This window comes from Bemisia tabaci, chromosome 4, assembly GCF_918797505.1.
Source record: "Bemisia tabaci chromosome 4, PGI_BMITA_v3".
NCBI lineage: Eukaryota > Metazoa > Arthropoda > Insecta > Hemiptera > Aleyrodidae > Bemisia > Bemisia tabaci.
Genome location: NC_092796.1, coordinates 39,414,507 through 39,427,071, shown reverse-complemented (window position 1 = coordinate 39,427,071; position 12,565 = coordinate 39,414,507). Strand labels below are relative to the sequence as shown.

General features: G+C 40.1%; 1 protein-coding gene and 1 long non-coding RNA gene across 2 annotated transcripts in view; one reads left to right on the top strand and one right to left on the bottom strand.

Annotated features, from left to right (window-relative positions):
* The window catches only part of LOC109031543 (probable peptidoglycan muropeptide transporter SLC46), a 58,323-nt gene extending 50,753 nt beyond the window's left edge, over positions 1 to 7,570 (top strand). The window contains exons 4-7 of the mRNA XM_019043109.2: positions 141 to 278; positions 2,484 to 2,567; positions 4,226 to 4,382; positions 5,247 to 7,570. Of these exons, the coding sequence (XP_018898654.2) occupies positions 141 to 278; positions 2,484 to 2,567; positions 4,226 to 4,382; positions 5,247 to 5,466 (599 nt within the window). The 3' untranslated portion in view covers positions 5,467 to 7,570. The remainder of the gene's footprint in view (positions 1 to 140; positions 279 to 2,483; positions 2,568 to 4,225; positions 4,383 to 5,246) is intronic.
* A 2,493-nt stretch (positions 7,571 to 10,063) lies between these two features.
* LOC109031441 (uncharacterized) lies at positions 10,064 to 12,124 on the bottom strand. Its single transcript, XR_002008805.2, has 2 exons — positions 11,822 to 12,124; positions 10,064 to 10,584 (listed from the first exon to the last, which is right to left on the bottom strand). It is a non-coding gene; the product is annotated as an uncharacterized lncRNA (long non-coding RNA).
* Between the last annotated feature and the right edge of the window lie 441 nt (positions 12,125 to 12,565).

The window sequence follows — 12,565 nt, the reverse complement described above, 5'->3', positions numbered from 1 at the left end:
TAGATAGTCTTTTTTCCTCATTTTCCTGTTCATAACATATACATATGGTTGTCACTATAAAATCTACAGTTAAAGTAAACACTTCCCCTGTAACTATTTACCCTAAATAATTTCAATGCATGTTCTTCTGTGTGTTTCAGGTACTTCGATATCCGTCGGGGTATTCAGTCATCTACTGAAAATTGACGATTCATTAATTGGCGTGATGTCCTGTATGAGTAAAATCCTGGCTGGATTTATTTATGCCTACGCCCCAACTGAAACTATATATTATTTAGGTAAGCAATGCATTTTTTCTCTTTTTTCCACTTAGTGGTTTCTAAACCAAAACAATGGAGCTTTTAATTCAGTCAGCCAAAAATTGCATTCATTGTATCAACATTATTTTACCTCCTTATTTTCTTTCTTTCCCATTCCGTTCCATCCCTTCTCATCCCTTTCTATCCATCTCATACCCTTTCATTCCTTTCCTTTCCTTTTCTCTCCATTTCTTTCCCTCTCATTCCCTTTCCTCCTCTTTTCACCCTTTCCCTTCATTTTTCTTTTTTTCACCTCTTCCGTCCCTCTCTTTCTCTTTCTCTTTTTTCTTTCCTCTTCCAACCCGTTTCAACTCTTTACTCTCTTTTTTTCCCATGACCTATAATTTTCTCTCCCATCTTCTTATTTCCTTTCCTTCCCATCCCTCACTTCTCATCTACCCCTTCCTCCCGTCTTCCTCTTCCGATTCCTTTCTTTTTTCTTCATTGCCTTTCCCCTCTTCCTGGATCGCCCTTTTTTCAAGTGATAAACCCATTTATGATTTATCAAGTGTCATGCATGCGAATGGAGTATCCAACCTTATTATATCGAGGTTGCATTTCTCCCGCTGGATCTATACAAAGACCATTAAAGAAAAATAAGTTTGAGAAGTGAACTGCCCATCACATTCCCATTTTGCCAACGAGGCTCTCCGAAGGCGCGTCGCTATATTGAGCTTTTATAATTGTGAACGTTTAAGCCTGGTCTTCCCACCAAATAGACATAATTTAGAGCAGAGAAATGTCAAGCTCATTGATACATTCGTAAAAAACACTCAACTGCACAAGGAAAGCAATATAAGATTCGTCGTTTCTCAAAGAGGCTAAAAATTTGGTCGCATTTGATACTCGCCGGTCATATCAAAAGTCCCTCTGCAATAATGATCTCTGTATATCAACTGTATCGGCTCGTTTAGCGCTCCCACCAAAATCATGTCGGAAGCCTCTTTAATTAATGGCTCTTTTCTTAGCTATTCCCCGATCACGGTGGGAACGCTGAAGAATTTTAAGGCTTACTTGCCTTAAGCGAGCCGGTTGAGGCAAGAAGCAGATTCCGTATTTTACGCTACCTGTGGTCGCCGACGCTACGAGACTCGGCTGGGTATAACTTACGTCCGACAGAGGTCATTGAACTGCCATCTCAATTACCTCCGTATTAATTCCTTTAATTGCTCGAGATTAAGTCGCTTGGTGGATGAATTAAAATTGTTGAAGCCATATCAGTATAAAGCGCTTTCTTAGCGTTTTCGGAATGTAACAATGTCAATATTCGTATGCAAATTAAAGTGGTTGACATTTTTGGGCAGAACCCACGTAGAGCTTTTCTGTCGTGCTAAGGAAGAACGCCGTAAGAGCCTTCGAATGTTGCTGAGTTTCTTCCTCGTTTGGATGAAAAGAGAAGAGATTACGACAAGTGATTTTTTTTTAATTTTTCACAGAATTTTATTCGCACGTTTATGGAATGTCCCTACATATTCGAATAAAAAGTAATGATAATTTCTCTGGAAAATAAATATTTTTTCGCGGAAAATTTGGAATTAAATGAATACTCTCGCGGCGTTTTCGTTTACCTCGACAGTTTTGAAGTGCGATCATTTCACGAAGTCACGATACATTACGCGAATTTCTTTTTCTCCGATTTTTCGCGGTGAAACCATGTATTTAGTGCCACTAGGCCCAGAATCATGCTAATGCTGCAGGAAAAATTACATTATTTTGCCCAAAATTTACAGGAAACAAGAAGGAGGGGGGCGTCATAAGGAATTATAGGAGTTTTTTAAGAACGACCATGAATAAGGTGCTACTGTTTAGAGCTCAATCACCCTCTTTAATTTTTGGTTGAGAGCCAAGCGCATCGCTCGGTGGCACGAGAAAAAAATGCCTTCATAATTCCATGAATGCAACACGGACATCCTGTAAGCACGAATAGTTGTATCCGAAGTATTGTCATTTATGAAGAATTTGAGACACAATTTTGCGACAACTTATAACTCAACTGGCTCTTCGTTTGTAAATTTCAAATTAATATTTGGCGGTAACTACTTTGCAAGCTTTTCCTTGAAATTATCTGAAATTTAAATAGATGCTCGCGCAGATCTTGTATCCCTTCTTTCTGAAAAAGATTTTTCTGGATGTGCATCATGTTCACCTGATGATTAACAGCTCTATTTTCCCTCTCTGTTTCAGGTTCCTTAGTCGATATTGTGAATGGAACGTCATTCATTGCCGTGCGCTCCATCATTTCAAAACTTGTGCCAGCTGACGAATTAGGTAAGCTGATTGGTGCCCGAAAATATGAAAAACGGAAAGCTGCAAGGATTTGAAATAACTTTATTCGCGCAATCTCTCTCGCAAGAGCTGAGAAACTAAAAATGAAGGAATATGTGACATTGACTCAAAAGATGATTACAAAATTCTGAATCGTGGCTAGATTTTCCGTCATGTTACACTCCCTTGAAGGATATTACGGAATACTAATTTTCTCATCCAATATGTGCTATTTTCTTTCGATTTTTCCAGTGTAACTTTGAAAATGATTTTGAGATACACAGTTGGTGCGGAAAGAGACAAATTATAAAATGCTCAATACGGATCTATGAATGAATTCATTTTTTCAAGTTTTAGCTCATGATTTAAACATTTTAAAAATATGTGGGGTGGTTAATTCCCACTTATTAGACGTTAGACCCTCAAGATTTACTTTTTGTCGATTTCTTTTTATTAATGGCTGCGGATGAAAAATCACCGTTTATCAATGATTTATCTCAGTTTCGTCAAAACGTGCCCTTGTGCCTTTTTGATCCTATATCAACGTTGAAACTGCAAAAACACGTAACTCAGTTTACGACGCTGCAGAGCTCCTGTCATGCCTTATTTTTCAAATGAAAAAAGTACGCGACGTCATTTCTAAAAATCTTCTTTAATTATTCTTCACTGTATGAGGAAGATTCAAGTGAAAATGGCAAGTAATAGGGTTAGTTTGGTCTCCTTTGATCAAATGAGAGCAAAGCGGAGCTTTTGAAACATTGCAAACGACCTATGCGCTTTTGCAGTTTCACCCTCATCAGTGGCTATTCTTGAAAGTTGGCAGTTAAATGTACGTAAAATGATCGATTATTGGTAAAGCAGCATGCCTCACCTAAAATCGATATTTTTAATGGATTTTACTTGAAAGCCAAATTGTGTTGCCAACTTGCAAACCGCCATTGCCGTCGATGTACCAAATGCTCTCTTTATCGCACTGGGTAGAGTTCACCTTCATTTTGAACGGTTAGGCAAAAACAGTGCACGCTTACGCACGTGTCGAAATAATCGCACTCTCAAAGACCAACCTATGTGCGTCACGTATTCATTCGTAAAGGCCCATTATCAGTAGCCAAAGGCTCTGTATAGTAGAAATTGGTAGGTCGCAAAGTCACCTGCGCGCAGGCTAATAAACTTCTGTTGGTTCGAGCTTGACAGCGTGATAATTCTAATGACTATTTAGATTAACCTACTATAAGATAATCCTAACATGAAAATAAGAAAAAAATAATGCGTAAAATTGTTTTTTCACGTTTCACATATACCATCACTGTTGAAAGGTATTTTTCAAGATATCAAAGGCGAAAGTCGAAAAAAACTCGATCCAATTGCGACTTCGTAAATCGTCGCTTCTGTATTGTTGATTCATGTAATTATGAAAAAAAGTTATATTTTTCCTTCAAATTTTCTGTTCATTATTTTTCACGATTTCAAAGAAACTCATAAGAAATTTCAATGAGACTTGTGTTAAAACGATGAAAAATAATAATCGGATATGTTCATGTTTAAACATTACAATAGAGACACGCAGATTTTTCGAATTTTACCATCGATGTGCGCTTGTCACATACTCGATGCTCTATGTTTTTCATATTTTCAATCGAAGTTTTTTTGTCTGTTCACAGGCAAAGTCAACTCAATTTTTGGAGTGAGCGAGGCGCTGGTCCCTCTAATTTACGGACCAATGTACAGTGCTGTGTATAGTGCCACCTTACATTCCATGCCTGGTGCATTTTATCTCCTCGGAGGTGCCCTAACAATGCCTGCTGTGATCATATTTTTGTAAGTTTTCGAGAGTAATTCAATTTCCCGAGTGACAAATGTAAACGTCATTTGTGTCCCTCTGCCTGCGTAATCCGCGCGATATGGTTGGGAAACGCGGAAAACCTTGAGGAGCATCGATAAGCGGCGAACTTTCTTACATAGGAGGATCCAAACACTTCGAGTGGGGGGGGGGGGCGAAAGGGGAATCGGGGGTCTTCCCCGGGAAATTTTCAAAATTTTAAATGATCTAATATGCATTACGAGTCAATTTCGTCATAAATAATTATTAAATAAAAGCGGCCTCCCTCCCTCTTTCCTCTGTTCCTCCCTTCTTTCTTTCTTCCATTTGGAGGGAAGAGAAAGGGATAATTTTCACTTCCAGTTTCAATTCTTCGCTTCCCGGACGAAAAAACGCAACTCCATTCCAAGATTGCAAAATTGACTCAAACAATTCAATTTTTACAAAACGTCGCTCCTCTAACGTAAGGGCGTATCTCGATTTCCACGTGAACCCTATATCACTCACAAATTCATGCTTCCTGAGGCTCATCCGGAAATCGAGATACGCCCTTATGTCAGAGGAGCGACAAAAACTGAACATGTGCAATTTTCGTCTAAAATTGCTATGATTTTTGCTTGAGACCAAAAGAAAAATCAGTGGAATTGATCAGTTAGAAATTCCCAAGTTTTTCCTGGAAAACCGCAATTTGCAAGGGAAAGTTCGGCAACATTGAAGCGTAGTTACGCTCTTTTACGAAGGAAACGACAAGATGAGAATGAGAGAGTGAGATGTTTTCATTTTCCAGTAAAAAACATTATTTCGCCACAATCTACCCATTTTGCTTTTTTCGATGATCACTCACGATTAAATTTTGTTAACAGGTGGATATATTTTAACGACAAGCGGCAATTGCAGAAGCTGCAAAGTGCGAGCAAATGCCCGGAGAGTCAGCTACCGGCCATCGACGGCGAGGAACTGAGCAAGGTGACGAAGGTAGAGCATCGGAACAACCACAACACGCTCCTCTGCGGAGTGACGAACCAAGGCTTCCAGAGTGGAGAGATCCTCAACAACTGTTCCAACGGCATCAAATGCTCATGAAGAAACGGCCGAAAGGTTCATCATCCCTCCAATCGTCCCCGTAATACTAGGGGTTCGCCCGCGGGGCTCCCTGCCTGAACAGCTCCCCGTCTTGAGGGCGTTCGCTGCGGTGGGACGGACCCGAAGTTGATTGTAAAAAGTCTATGGTCCGTACTTATTTTGCGAGAGATTCCAGTCCCGATTTAAACAGCTTTTTGAAGCCTCTTCAGACTAGAACATTCAAGTCGGCGAAAAAGGGCTTGACTGGTTTCATTACGATCAGAATGGCTTCATTATGTAAAACAGGCGGTCGTCACTCTGATGTCCATGTATCCCTGACTCCATACTGAGCTCCTCTGGGTTTTCAGTTTACACCGTTTTGTAACGGCAGTCTTGCCGCAGGTCAGCCCGTCGGGAAAATAATGTATGGCATGAAAAACTTACCAACATCTGAAGTGAGAAACCCAGGTAGCACAGACTGCAGTTAATTGCAATTATATGTTAACATTTTTGCTATTGTGCAGGAATGTTGAGTATGTTGCCTATTCTCTGATTGAAGGGGCACCTCTATTTGCAGATTCAATTGCCTCACCTTTGCAAAAAATTGAAATTTTATTGCAAATTTGTATGTGCAATTTTATTTTTGTTACATTGTACTACTGGGAAAAAAAGAAGGACGGCGGCAAATCTACGAACTTTAGTTAGACTTTTCAATTTTCGGATGGTCACTGACCATAATATTAGGTGTACCATGGCAGTAAACGAAGGTCCGATTTAGGAGCGTCACTTGAAAAGAATTGAAAGGGCGACCCGACTTTGAGACATGACCTTTTCTGCGATAATTTTGTTCAATTTGAGGGCATGTTGTAAGCTTTTTCGAATTGTTGCCCTCTCACTCCAGAAAATGGCCCAATATTTTCGCCCTATCTTGGAAAAATGTTATCTCTCCTTTTTCAATTCGGAATTTACTCCTAGGAACACGTGATCAAGGTCAAATATTTTTTGGATTTTGCCGATTTTGGTTGAAACAGCAAAACATCGAGACGACCTACTTGCCTTGAAAATCACGATTCTCACATTTTAGGGCAAAAAAATGGACGTATTTATGCTGAAAGGACCCATGTTGCACGCAACCCCTATGCGAATATAGTTCCTTTCAGCATGAGTACGTCCAAGCGTAAATAGCTGTAAAAACGCACACGTGTCGTAATTTTAAGGAATTGAACATAAAATATAATTGTATAATCTTAGTGGCTGTGTTAAAGAAAAAATTGATTAATTTTGTACTTTCCAATTTGCCTTCAGTGTTGACGGATTTTAAATTGAATCTGAAATAATTTAATATCCGTCGAAAAGTGTCAGCAAATGAAAAAGTATCCTTAAATTGCCCTTCTAAAGGCGCAAAATTCCTCAACAAGACTTATAAATAAGTAGAGTATAGAAAAGTATTGCATATTTGTGATTATCAAAATAATTTAATGCTCGTCTTCCAAGAAAGTTATCATTTTTGAGATTTCAAACGCTTATAATAGCAGCCCGCTGCTCATTCCTTTTTGTTCTGCGTAAGTGGACTCGTCACTACTTTTTTATTTACGGACGCTTTGTCTCCTCAGGACATTTTCATGAAATTTGTCTCGGGGTCAAAACGCGGTATTAATAAAACTTCAGGGATTTTTCGTAGTAACTGCTCCCACAGGATAGGGCTCTACGCACGTCTACAGAACACGTTCCTACCTGTGCGGTAGGTTAAATGAGAAAAATCGACTATTTAACCGAAATTGTGATAACTGAACACAGTTAAAAAGTAAACGAATCATTCAAATTAAACGAATACGAACAATCAAGTGAACACAACAAAATATCACACAATTTGCTTCCTATTCTTCTTCCTTTCTCATTTTGTCGCTGATCTCTACACGGACCGCACTTTATTCTTCAATTACATGTAGTTTGAGTTTACGTTGTTAATATTCATCCCGACTTCGCAAGTGAGACTTTTCCTGCGACAAATCTCATGAAAACGTCTGGTGGAGACAAAGGCTCTGTATTTTATTCCTAATGTTTATTATCTTTTGAAAGATGCCACAGTTTTGTATATTTTGTAATAAAAATTGTTTTACTCGGACTTTTGCGCAATTAAACCGGACATCATGTTTTTTCAACCCCTGATATAGCTATAGTTTAGTTCCCAACTCGACTTTAATTTTGTCATCATTTTTGTTCACTAGTCTGTGCAAAAATAAGTTCCAGATAATTATTTTTCATTTTTGTGATGTTTTTCTAGCTTGTTATTTATCTTGTCCAGTACCTGAGTTATTTATTAGTACAGATACTCATGTAAATATTTGAACGCTTATCATGATTTTACCACTCATACCCCCAGACCAGACCACCAAGACTCGGTATTTCGCAGTCCGCACTTGACCGCCTGCGAAGCCGGCAAACTCATAACTTTTTAAGATCGAAAGTTTTTGGAATCTTAACATAAGGAAATCGTAAAATAGCAAAGCTATATCAATTCTCAAAAGAGACGAACGTTCCTGTTAGGGATCGTAAGCCCTCGGCAAGTTAATGCGCCTTCACGTCTCTCAGTATGCAACACATCAACCACTAACAGTGATTCAACATCCGACGGTAAAGGCCTAGATACACGCGTGATTAATCGCCGCGATTGAAAGACGAAAGCCAATGGAGAGCCTGGATTTCGATACATCGACGTCAATGGATCGAAATCAAGGCTCTCCATTGGCTTTCGTCTTTTAATCGCCGTGTGTATCTAGGCCTCAAAACTGCAAAACCGCGTAACTCTGTTTCTGACGCTGCAATCTTTCTGACATTGTTTATTTTGTAAATGGACAAATACTCAACGTCGCTCCTTGGAATCTTTCCTGAATTGTTTTCCTCTGTGTGAAGCTTACCCTGGAAAATGTTCATGCATTGGTGTTGGATCGTTCTTTTTTGATAATAGAAAATGGGAGGAGAGATTCTGAAACACCGCAAATGAGATTCGCAATTTTGCAGTTTCACCTCGGAGTTGGTGGAACTAACAAATCCTGTACTCAAAATTTCCGAAATCGATGTCATTAACTAACCCCTATACTTTTACAGTGAATACACAATTTGGGGAATATATATTTTAAGGCACACGGAAAAAAAACTTAGCGCTGAACCGTAACTTTTAAGTTAAAATAGCGCTAACTAAAGACAATTGAGCTGAGCGGCTGAGCCCTACAGCCTGTAAGGTAGGACCCTAAAGCCTTAGGGCTCAGCACTATTGCCTTTTTAGTTGGTGCTATTTTGCCTAATGTGTTAGGACTCAGCGCCAAGTTATTTTTTTCGTTTAAGCGATTAAAAGAAAATTTTGACAACATCTTGCGGTAATGAGAAGAATCTTCCTCCGTCTAAATAAATTGTGACAAGTATTTTTCGACGCACAAATCTGGACTCAGGATTTTTTTGTTTTACTACAAAGTTGGGGAGGCGTTTGGACACAAAGCCACTTTGTAGCAGGGTCGGATTAAGGGGGTGGCCACGTGGGCCGCGGCCCATGGCGGCAAATTCAGGGGGCGGCAAATGTTGTAATTTTTCAAATGCAGGTATCAAGAAAAAAATCTGATTCAGAAAAAAAATTACAAATGAGAAAAGGCGAAAAAATCTCTCATTTCCTGAGAGTTGAAGTATAGTAATTTCTAATTTGCTCATCTTTCGGTGATACAAGAGACAGCGCCTTTCATTAGTCTAGTTGAGAGAGAGACCAAACACGCAATTTGGCCTGGAGCGGCGCGGCGCAGAGAGCAATGATGACGAGAACTTGAGATGGAAAGGAGAAGCCCTATCGGCGCACCGGTCAGCATGAAACACATATTAGCGCCTACAAGACTCCATGAATACTTCACGCATTGCGTCAAACGTAGTTCAGTCAGCAGCGGTTGGCGTGAAACTCGTAGTGCCTACAAGACTGCATGAATACTTCACGCATTGCGTCAAAAACAGTGCGGTCACTCGGTCAGCAGCGGTCAGCGTGAAACGCATAGCGCCTACAAGACTGTAGGGATACTTCACGCATTGCGCCAAACACATTGCGGTTGGCGCGGTGGCGGAAATTAAAATCATTAGATCACATTCATGTTTATTCTTATTCATAATTTTTTCGTTCTTTTCTTATAAATGAAAGGCATCGTCCACACAGAGATAGGTCTACGGAACTTAATTTTCGTGCAAAGTTCCGTGAACTTTTACTAGTGTTGACAGGGCTTTCACAAAAAATGTGTCCAACGCGAGTAAACGCGTCTTATGTACCCCTCCTCCTCCGGCTTGTTCACTTAATGGTTTGTACGGGTGTTTCAAAACGAATGAGAAGGTGCGGCAAAATACAGGCGGCTCATGGGCGGCAAGACGGTAAATCCGGCCCTGCTTTGTAGTGGCTTTTATTACTTTCAATTATTGGTTAAGAATTACACTATTATAGATGCTGGTAATATTCTATTTCTATCATAGGCCCTTCCAATCTCGAAAACGACAGCAAATTTGAAATAAGGCTTGCTCATATAAAGATCATAATTCAGCCAGTTCAGTCAGTAAACAGTCATTTTTTAAATTCAAAAACGCCAACGCCGCGTCACTCAAACAATTAACATCTGTATTGCGTTTATAATTACAACTGTTGCACAGATTCCATTTTATTAAACGGAGAGCCATGCACAACCTAATGCCTTTGCTTAAAATCGCAGCATACTTGCTACGGAACAAAAATGAGTCATGGCATATCTCACAGAATTGAAAAAGCTATTTTTTTCTGTCACGAAGCCTCTGGTTCACTTTTCGACAGCAAATTAGCACTTGGGGTTCTGGGGGTGGCTCTACAATAATAGGTCGTCGACAGCCTCCCTCACAATTACAACAGTTGATTTTATCCTGGCAAGGTCCGATTCCGCAGCAAAAACTTTCATCCGCTAGTTTCTTATCATAACAGACCATTTCAAATGCGTCGTCAACGTAGTCCCACACTGCGTCACAACATTCATTACCTCGGGTCCGAGGAAGGCAACACATTAGCATACCGAGGGCGAGGAATTTGCACGCTGAGTGTCGCATTATCTCAGAGTATTGAAATCCTCCTCGCTTGAATGTGCAATATTCCTACAAGGAGAGGAGGAAAAAGTATTACATTTGGGGACTATAATGCTATATTCACGGGATAGGTATTACACTTACGTAGGACGTAGGTGTTGTCTTTACGGGACGTTTCATGGGAGTTGTCCAAAGTTCGAATCGCAGGAATGAAACTTCGGGGCTTTTCCCCCAAGTGCCCTTTCAAGTGTGGACAAAGCGCCCTTTCTTCAATTTTTATTATTCACAGTTCATCGTCGAAAGCTCATTTTATCCGTGCCAAACCTATTGAATTTACAACCGCTTTCGAGTAATTTGCGATCTTGTAAACGGCGACTCTCTCAGTTTTGCATGATAATACGATGACTTCAAGCAAGGAGAACAACATTCCAAACCGAGCGTTTGGACTCTCTTTTTTGAAATAGGACTTAGAGACAATAAAAATCTTAGAACGTAAAAATATGTTCTTCGGGCATTTTTCAAAATTGCGGCTCGATTGAAGACTCCAAAATTCTGAACTTTTTTGGTCAACAATGTTGACCAAAGTTGACTCAACTGTTCAATCTTGTTTCAACATCATTGTGCAAGGCCACTCAGATACGATACATAAGAACGCCTTCAACCCACTGCGTAATCTTAATACAAAATTCGGATACCACAATTCGTGCGTCACATCAGTCATTTTGCATAGCCGACTGATTGAAGGCAAATCATTGGCCCAGGCTACAGGGTACGAATTTAAGCAATGTGCTACGTGTACTTTAGGGACCTAAACCTCCGGAGTTGCTTTCCTTGGCATATAAGGTGCCCAACCCCCAGGGATGCCCCCCTTGGTATCCAAGAAGCCCAACCCCCAGGGGCTGTCCCCCCTGGCATATAAGGAGCCAACCCCCCCGGGGTCGCCCCACCCGGCGTCCGAGAAGCCAACCCCCCCGGGGTCGCCCCACCCGGCGTCCGAGAAGCCAAACCCCCAGGGGTTGCCCTCTTTGGCATCCAAGGAGCGCGCGTTGTGCGGAAGGCGCGCCGGATCAAATGAAGGGGCCAGAACGAGACATGCATTTCTGCACTCAAGCCTGAGACGCGAAAAAAGTTCCACGGTTTTAGGTGACTTCATTTATTTGATTATAATCTCTTGTTGGCAGATAGACGATACATTCAACAACACGTTTATGCAGCTAACTCAAAACTGTCAAAAATCGAGATACGCACTCCTGTATTTTCACGATCGATATGAAGTATAAAATATCTTCAATCTGATCAAACTTACTTGACGCCGTATAAAATACCTCTCACCACGTGCCAATTCAGTCACTTACTAGTTTCGGTCGCTCGTTTTTCTAGATTTCGATCTCTTTCAAAATATGATAAGAATGTATATAGAGACATCAAATGGACGTATTCATGCTGAGAGAAACAGAGAATCAAATCGAAAGGAACTGAAGCACGGCAATCGTATGCGCCGCCCACTTCATTAGCACAGTTTTTTGTATTACGTTTTATATATTTGAAAGAAAGCCAACCAAAATTCCTATACCCTCTTGAAATTTTCTGTGAATATTTCTGCACGAGTATAGACAATTAACCAAAAAAAAAAAAAAAAAAAAAAAAATGTGAGAAAATTTTTTGTTGTTGTTGTTTTTTTTTGTAGGAAAAAAGTAAAACACGGAATTTGGTAGCATAAGAACATGTAATAGATTTGTATTCAGAAGTTAAACAGAATTCTAACTAACTGAAGGTAGAGTGAACAGTTAAATGCTAATGATTGGACTACATTTTTATTAGATTTTCATAAGATGAGTGTTTTTTCATTGCATATGTGTCGATCCTGAATCAGTAACACTAATTTACTGATACAATGTTTAATTCATCCTCTAATCAGTTTACCTTTCACTGTGTGTGGATAAACATATTCCACGTTTGTATAAAAAAAGACGGAAGGGGAGCGATCGAGCACAAGGGAGAATTTCACGATCGCGCGCGCCGCCGCCCGCGGCGCACCATGGTCCAAAAC